At 48.0% G+C, this 9,124-nt stretch overlaps 2 protein-coding genes across 2 annotated transcripts; one reads left to right on the plus strand and one right to left on the minus strand.

Moving 5' to 3' along the window:
* Positions 1–236: 236 nt before the first annotated feature.
* On the minus strand, positions 237–997 carry LOC123166514 (cysteine-rich and transmembrane domain-containing protein B). Its single transcript, XM_044584322.1, has 2 exons — positions 636–997; positions 237–539 (listed from the first exon to the last, which is right to left on the minus strand). The coding sequence occupies exons 1-2, from the start codon at positions 830–832 to the stop codon at positions 494–496; spliced, it is 243 nt and encodes an 80-aa protein (XP_044440257.1). The 5' UTR covers positions 833–997; the 3' UTR covers positions 237–493.
* A 1,720-nt stretch (positions 998–2,717) lies between these two features.
* On the plus strand, positions 2,718–3,657 carry LOC123168044 (cysteine-rich and transmembrane domain-containing protein WIH2). The gene is made up of 3 exons (XM_044585909.1): positions 2,718–2,931; positions 3,063–3,237; positions 3,336–3,657. Exons 1-3 carry the CDS (start codon positions 2,916–2,918, stop codon positions 3,379–3,381), a joined length of 237 nt encoding a protein of 78 aa, XP_044441844.1. The 5' UTR covers positions 2,718–2,915; the 3' UTR covers positions 3,382–3,657.
* The last annotated feature ends 5,467 nt before the right edge of the window (positions 3,658–9,124 follow it).

A 9,124-nucleotide genomic window follows, 5' to 3' on the forward strand; every position in this document is an offset into this window, starting at 1 on the left:
GTTGTTCGGCCATCACTAATATGAAACCTCTTCTTATTAAAAAAAAGCAACCCTAGTTTTTATCAAACCCATTCAAAAGGGTGAATCAAACGGTTCCGTAGTGACTTGAGACAACATCTCTGAGTGTAAATATTTGTTACGCAATAATTGTATCCACCCTCCGTAGCGAGCTGGGTTATGACTCCATGAGCAAATCATATACGAATTGAAGAGGTGAAGCGATTGTTGCACAGTGATACTACTACGAACCATGTTTATATATAGACATAATCAATGTACAAGAGATCGAGCAACATCACCATGATACACTACACAGAAATGGTGCTGCGCAACCAACAAATAGTATTACTCACAAAAGTGTAACCAACCAAGCGAAAAAGGAAAACAAACAACTAGTACATGACGTCCGGACTCCACATGAACCGTGATGAACAGCAGGAGCACTCGTCAGACCACGTATCGTAACTGAGCGCGGCGGATAAAATTGGCTTGATCAGAAGCAGGCGTCGAGGAGGCAGCAGCAGCACAGCGCCGCGCAGCTGCAACAACACAAGAAGCAGACAAACATAGTTAAGCATCATCATGATTCATGAACAAGGCCATCCACGGGAAGGATGCGATTAGCAGAGACTTACCAGCCTCTCCAGAAGCCGCCGCCGTGGTGGTGCCCATGGCCGCCGCGGCTCGTGGTGGTGTCGGCGCCGCCGGCGTCAGGATACTGCTGGTCCCGCTGCGGGTAGCCGGCCGGCGGCGGCGCTACGTAGGCCTGCTGCTGCTGCTGGCCCGGCGGAGGGTAGGCCGTGGCGCTGGCGCCCTGCTGCTGGTAGCTCATGATGGGATTACTGGTGTGTCTTCCTGAAGCGATCAAGAACAGTAGGGGAGGATGAGGAAAAGAGGCTTTGCTGCTATGAAGATGAAGGGAATGGGTAGGATTATGAAGACTGCATTGCCGGGCGTCTGCCTTTATAGGAGCTGCACACACACGGTTGCTTACCCGCGTCGGTCGACCTGGGGGGAGAAGAAGAGAAAGCGAAAGGAAACCAGTATGAAGACAGCTGAACTGCCCTGCCTGCCATGCCACCGTGCCACGGACAACGCGCTTTCAGGTGTTGCGCTTGCATGCCGCCTCGGGCGTGGTCATGGTTCCGTTGGACGGTGGGTCTCGTGCGTGGTTGACCGCCATTGGTCCAACTGAGAGGTCCCGGCTGGTGCACCAGCACCACACCAAGCAGATGAACCTAGAGCAGAAATCCAAGACGCCACGACGTCGTCTCTGCTAATCGCTGACCAGCGCGTGTAATTATGCCGGCGGCTCAACCGTGTTGGACTATACGTACTCCTCCGTCGTGGCATGCATCGATTCGTCCCCGCGTGGCATCTCCTCTGCTCTGGATGCAGTTGACCAGCTACGGATTCGCGATTTAATTTGACCAATGCGAGCCTATCCGGCCGGCCCTCGTCGACGAGGAATCTTCGCCGCAGATAATTTCAGCGAGGAAGGAAGGATGGAACCGTCACCTGCAGGCTGCGGCCACCGACCCACGAGAGAGACGCCGCGCCATTGCCGCGTGGACTTTATTCCAGTTTAAGGGATCCGTCGACCCAGTGGCGGTGCCAGGACCCAAACCTTGTGATGTCAAGCTTTACGATTGTTTTTTGGCAAATCAAGTAGGAACATAAACGATCATACTTTATTTCAAACATAGTTACTATAATAACCCTCTGATCTGATCATGAATATTTTGATATGTATGCATAATAGCATCGATACTATGGACTGAAATACATAAGTTTTAACATAGGTTGTGAGACGATGAAACAAGAATCCATCACCTATTCTATTACCCAAATCAGACTTGCTAAATTTCACTGCAGAAAATGCTCTCTCAAGTCTCAACTGTTGTCCAAAATCAAGGAGCTTCATCAAAAGAAATACTAAAGGAAAACCAGTGTCCTTTTTCCCAACTAGTTTTCTGCAAAGATCACTAACCTCTTTCAAATTGGAGTCTTGGATTATCTCTGATATTTTTACTTCTGTCACTTCTTGACAAAATTTATCTGTTTACCATGGCCAGACTTGAGACCTAACAAGTGACAAAACAAGCTTTTTCTAAGGTAATGAAAATTGAAATTTCTTAATATGATATGATAATTGGATGAAAAAGAAGATCTTAAACACAAATGAAACAGGAAGGGCCTCGTCAGTCGCCAAAGGTGCAGTGTTGCGGTCTCTGGAAAGATGGATACTAGCGGAGCAGCGGAGGTGGCGTGCTCCTCCCCACGGTGCTGTGCCCAATTCACCATTAGGGATTACACTCGCTGGTGAAAATAAAGGAGTAGTGCGTGATTTGAGGATCAACCAGTTTTTTTTGAGGGAATGAGGATCAACCAGTTAAGGAAGTTTAATTACGGCTTCCTTTTGTTAAATGGGCTAGCCAAATCTCATGTAACTTCCTTTTGTTAAATGGGCCAGGCGGCCAGCCAAATTCTCATGTATACAATAGATAACAAGTTGGTCCGTGTAGTAATTCTCTAGAACCTGATTATTTAGCGGCGAGGTGCACATACGCGGTGGTCTAGGCTTTGCCACAATCCTGTGTAGTCAAGCGACTACACAGGTGAAGCGTGGCTTCGCCACTGCGTCGACCAGTGTCTGTCTGACTGTCTCAAGCAGGCAAGACGACGCGTCTAAGCAAACCGACCGGGATGCCGCGTGCGCGCATGCATCTCTTCTCTGTATAAGTAGACAAATCGAATGATGCAGTTTCCACTCCATCCCGTTCTGTCCAGTCACTAGCAAGTTCGTCCTCCTCCTCATCTCCTGTTCTTCATTGGTCTCCGTTAATTGCGTCAGAACTAAGAGGAACAGAGCATTGTTCTGCAGGGCTTTTGCTACCTCTTCCTGCGACTCGATCATGAGCTACCAGCAGGGTACGTACCAGTTCCATTTTCTTTGCGGTTTCACGTCTTTTGCCACGGTCAGTACGTAGAAAACACCAGCTAGATTGTTTGGTTCTTGAATGAATTCTGAGTGTACCGTTCTGTTTCTTCCGGTTACGCAGGCTACCCGCCACCGGGCACTGCAGCAGCGTACCCTCCGCCGGGCCACCACCAGCAGGCCTACGTCGCGCCGCCGCCGGCTATGTACCAGCAGGACCAACAGTACCCTCCTGCCGGCGCCGACACCACCAGCCGCGGCGGACACGGCCACGGCGGCGATGGCTTCTTGAAAGGATGGTACGTAATTTGTCTCCCTTGTTCTGGATTCTCACTCGTCTCCGTAGCCTCATTTCTAACGAGCTGATAATGATCGTCTGCTTCTTGTGTTGTTGCAGCTGCGCGGCGCTGTGCTGCTGCTGCCTCCTCGACGCCTGCTTCTGATCGACTTCGTCCCATGTTGTTCCACCGGCACGATCAGGCGTGGCAGATAGATTATATAGAGTATCTTCATACTTTTTTTGCTTCTTTTTAAAACGTGGTTGATGTGTTGAGTACTAGTCCCAGAACAAGATCTTTTTTTTTGTTTTTTTTGGAGAGGCAGAACAAGATTTCTTGTGTGTGATATTTTTTTTAACAAGTTCCTGTGTATGATAGATAGATATGTGAGATTGATCTGATGGCCTTATGGAATGTATATTTTCTTGGTGTTTTCTTTTAGGATAACTTGCCGCATTTATTGAATGAAGTTCAGGAATCTCGTCCGAGACCACTTCCAAAATACAACCTGGTGGCACATTTAACCACCTTGCAAAGTTCATCGCCCACATCTACTTTAGCTAACCTATGAGGGCCAACATTTTGTCCTTCTCACCCAAGAAACCTTTTTCTTTTGAAACGGAAGCAAAATATTTGCCTCATCCATTAACTAAGGAGAAGAGAGTTGCCCAGTTAATTAGTGAAAAACTGGGCGAAAACCATCACAGACCGCTGAGCGGCACACATAAAATACCCACACACGCCGCTCCACAGGGGCCTCGTCGAGACAATACAACGACGACATCGTCATCACTTATCGCCTAAAGGCGTCATCGCCATCCCAATCTCTGAGAAACGACTCCGACTTTGTCCAAGACGAGGCAAAATTTCGTGTTTTGACCCTTTTTGCAAACAAAATCAGGATCTGACCCCCGTTCAAAAATATTTCGGGATCTGACCCTTTTGCCTACCGCCAGGGGGGCTGGCGGTAGGTGTGCACGTCCTACCGCCATCCTCTCTGGCGGTAGGGCCTTTCACGGCGACTGACGACCGTTTGAGCTGGCTGACGTGGAAAAGGGCCTACCGCCAGGGGCTCCGGTGGTAGGGTACTGAAGCCTACCGCCAGACCCTCTGGCTGTAGGGTCATGTGTGGTGGATAAGGTGGGGAGGGGCTGGTTTGTGGGCCCCACCACCACTCTTCTTCCCCACTCACCCTCTTCCCCGTGCTCAGCTCCTCTCCCCCCTCTCTCCCACTCACAAACCCCCCCTAGATCCACTCCATTTGCTTGACATTTCACCGGTGGATCCGGAGCATTTTCATCACCCAAGGTACCTCTCCCATTTCCCCTCCTTTGGATTGGTTGAGATCTTTGTTTTGTGTGCATTTGGTCAATTGGTTGCAAACCCTAGGTGTTGATCTTGTTGTGTGCATTTATGATGTATTTATGATGCATTTATGGCTAGGGTTATGGTTATGTTAGGGGTTAGTGTTAGGGTTAGGGTTATGGTATTTATGTTGGGGGTTATGTTGGTGGTTATGTTGGGGGTTAGGGTTATAGTGGTTATGTTAGGGGTTATGGTTAGGGTTAGGGTTAATGGTTAGGTTAACTTTAGTATGAATAGTAGTTAGTTGTCCAATTTGTGCGAAATTTAGTTCATTTGTCCATTTGTGTTGGTTGGATGACATATATGAATTGATTATATTGTTTCCAATTTCTTAGATCCATAAGCTCGTAAACGTTCATTATTTGGACAAGTCGACATTTATGCTTGGAAATGACGATGAGGGGAAGAGGCTATGGTTTTTGACACAAGTCCAAGCTTTGATGATCTTGTAGTTAAAGTGAGAAGCGTCTTACATTGGAATGACCCAAATGCCGAGGTTAAGCTTATTGGGAGGTATGATGTTGGATTGGGAGTAAAGTCCGGATTAAAGAGTATGCCCATCACCTCCCAATTGCATTGGAATGTGTACAAGGAAAAAGTAGACGCACCACAAGACAAGTCTCTTGAGATCTTTGCCACAAAGGTTGATCCTCCTCCTCCTTTGCAAATTGATCTCAACCGCAATGCATCCTCCCCCATACATGATGATAGTGCCGAGGTGTATGTCCCCAATTGTTCTAGCCAACCACCAAGTAGCCAACCCAATGAAGATCATATCAATGCTAGCGCCATAGTACTCTGTCATGATGCTATTCCTCGTGTTGAAGAAGATGCTATTCCTCATGTTGAAGAACATGCTAATGGTCATGTTGATGATGATGCTATTGTTGCTCAAGAGGATGCTTACTCGGAGAATGAAGAGATCCATTACAATCCAATTGGTAACTTGGATGTCATTGTGCGGCAACAAGACATGGACCGTACCCTCCCTTATAACCGTATGTGTGGGTATAACTCGGATGACGAGGGTCCAGAGGAAGAGTTGGATGAGGATGGGTTGACTGCGCAAGAAAATGAAATCTACAAGAAGGTTACCGGCAAGGAGAGAGGGCCGCCGTTGTTTAGGGATGTGAGTCTTGCGGACAATGCTGTCGTTGACGGTGGGATGAGATTCTGGTTGTCTGAGCCAACGCCGTGCCCCAAATTCAGTGATCCTCGACCAGAAAATGAGGATGAGAATGCTCATTTGAAGAAAGGCATCAAGTTTGGTTCTTTGGTAGAGTTCAAGATATGGTTGTGTGACTATGCCATTAGGAACCATAGGCCGTTTGTTGTTAGTCATTCAAATCAAAAACTTTGGTACACAGTCAAATGTGACCAAGAAGGTTGCAAATGGATGGTCCGCGGTAGAAAAATCAAAGAAACCGGGCAATGGGTCTTGAAGAGTCATGTTGGCACTCACACGTGCGTACCCCCGGACAAGGCCTACCGAAGCACAGGACACCGTCAACTCACGTCTGAGTATCTAGGATACAAATTGTTGCATCAAATAGCACATGATCCAACCGTGAAGGTCAAGTTTCTCATGTCTTCGATTGAGGAACTTTTCGGATACCCGGTCAAGTATGGGAAGGCATGGATGGCGAAGGCAAACGCTATTAGGATGTTGCATGGTGATTATGAGGCCGCATATAACATTCTTCCCAAGATGTTGGCAGCCATTGCTCATCGAAACCCGGGAATGCGCCATCGGGTGGAGTCAATTGACGGAGTGTTTCGTCGTGCCTTCTGGAGCTTTGGACAATGCATTGAGGCATTCACGTATTGTCGCCCGGTCTTGTCTATAGATGGTACATTCTTGACCAGCAAATACAAGGGCACATTGATGGTGGCGATGGCCCACTCTTCAAATGATAACGTGTTGCCGGTGGCATTTGCCTTGGTGCCTTCGGAGCACGATGATAATTGGGAGTGGTTCATGGAGCATGTGAGAACCAAGGTGATAGGCAAGCGAGAGGTATGCATTATATCGGATCGCCATCATGGGATTCTCAAAGCAATAGACGTTGATATTCCCGGTCTTCCAAAGCTTCAACACCGTTGGTGCATGAGACACTTTGTTGCAAACTTTTATCGGGCATGCAAGAGCAAGGAGTTTTGCAAAGTCCTTACCCTTGTTTGCGTTGCATTCAACACCGACACATTCAAAAGCCGATATCATAAACTCCTCACGGCTTTGGAGAAGAACAAAGGGGGAAAAGAATTCTTGCTTAGGCACGAGCCGGATAAAGAAAAGTGGTCACGCACTTACGATGAAGGAGGTATGCGATATGGGGACATGACAAGCAACATGGTGGAATGCTTCAACAATGTGTTGAAGGGTGTCCGTTCCTTGCCGGTGACCGCAATACTCAAGTACACTTTCATCAAGCTCAATGAGTACTTCCTAAAGCATTCTGAAAGCATGGCCAAGTGGATTGGCGAAAAGATGGACTATCCATTAAAGGTTCATGATTGGTTGTTGCATCAAGCACGCAAGTTTGCCAAACAACAAGTGATCAAATATAATGAAAAAGAAATGATCTATCAAATCGATGAGCCGGGTGGGACAACAAGGGATGGTAGTTCTTATGGTGGAGTTGCTTACGAGGTGCGTCTGGAAAACCGTTGGTGCCAGTGTGAGAGGCCACACAAGTATCATTGGCCTTGCTCGCATTTGATGACCGCAACACGGGCGAGAAACGTGCGCGTATCCGATGGCACAACGGTGCGGTTGCACGAGTTCACATTGGAACGAACAAGGTTGACATGGGCGCCTCGGTTCAATCCTTTCCTTGATGCCTCACAATGGCCTGAGTATGTTGGGCCAGACATTCTGCCAGATCCCGCACTCATGGTGCCTATGAGGGGAAGAATAAGAAAGAAGAGATTTCGGAGTGACATGGATGATCTAGCTGGATACACCGGAATGAAGCAATTTGGTAGTGGTCATTTCATGGAGCCACCGTAGAACAAAAATTATGGAGAATGCAACGACACAGGACACAACGTTAGGACATGCAAGAAACCAAGAACCAACATGAGCACTAGTCAAACATGTGGACGGAGGACTAGCCTTGGAGGGGGCCGTGGCCGTGGAGGAAGGACTAGCCTTGGAGGGGGCCGTGGCCATGTATCCGGTGGTTCTAGGACATGTCGGGTTGATAGGGGAAGGCCTATCGACGTGTTGCTCAATCCGGATGGTTGAAATAATGTGAATGGTACTACTTTCAATATGTTCATGCATGTGTTGATATATTTGCCCCTTTACATGTCAATGTGTTCATATTTAGACTTAACATCCAGTTCCATGACGAGGCCACCGTGTGCTCACCAAGAAGACATGCCACACAAGTGGAAGGACACATCTTTGGACAAGGTGAAGGAGAAAGATGTGAAGATTCCGCCATGTTGGTGTGGAGATGTTTGCAAGGTGAAGGAGTCCACCGATCGAAAGAAGTCATGGACCGAAGGAAGGAGATATTTTGTTTGCCCCAATTATGCTTACGATCGTGCGCTTCCAACTAACGCCTATGACCTTCCACCGGTATGCTAGAGAAGTAACATGTTACTCTTAAATGTGTGTCAACACTAACATCCGTTTTATATGCAGTCACCGCCTCCTCTATGCAAGTACTTCAGCTGGATAGATCATGAAGTGCCAAAAGATATCCAAAAGGACCAATTAGAAGATTGTCTTAGGCGCCAGCGGCTGTTCGAAGAAAGGTTTCAAAGAGGCTTGGAGGAAGAGCGTCGTCAGAAAGAGAGGATGGAGCGGAAGCAACGCGAGGAGGAGAGGGCACGCCAAGCGAAGCTTGCTCGTGAGGAGGAGAGGGCAAGAAAGCTTGCAAAAGCTCGCAAGGCACAAGAGGAGGATGAGGCACGTGACAAGAAGGGGAACTGGCCCCGTATGACTCAGTAAAGCCTTCGCTTCGGTGGACTCGTCATGTAACCGGATGAAGCCATGCCAAATTTATCATGAACTATGTAGTATTAAGGCAAGAAGCCATGTGTCGTGAATGAATTCGCATTTGTATTGAATTTGGTGTGGAGATGTTTTCAAGGTGTCATGAGAACTTTAGTTTGTCAGCAATTTCTGTGATTTGTCAGCAATTCATGTGATGATTTTATTTATAAACTGTTGTGCTGAGAAGAGGGGCAGAACAGAGGATTACTCTGTTTTTAAGCCTACCGCCAGATACTGTGGCAGTAGGTTGTTGGACCCTACCGCTAGAGCCCATGGCGGTAGGTGGGGCAAAGTTTCTGTCACGAAGAGAAGCAATCCCTTGGCGGTAGGCTCAAACCCTACCGCCAGAGGGCCTGGCGGTAGGATGATGTACCCTACCGCCATTGGCTGTGGCGGTAGGGGGTGTATATCTTCTGTGACGGAAAACGCCAGCGCCCTGGCGGTAGGGTTGACCTACCGCCACAGCCAATGGCGGTAGGGTCAACCCTACCGGCAGGGCATTGGCGTTTCTCGTCACAGAAGATATACACCCCTACC

This window comes from Triticum aestivum, chromosome 7D, assembly GCF_018294505.1.
Source record: "Triticum aestivum cultivar Chinese Spring chromosome 7D, IWGSC CS RefSeq v2.1, whole genome shotgun sequence".
NCBI classification, from domain to species: Eukaryota; Viridiplantae; Streptophyta; class Magnoliopsida; order Poales; family Poaceae; genus Triticum; species Triticum aestivum.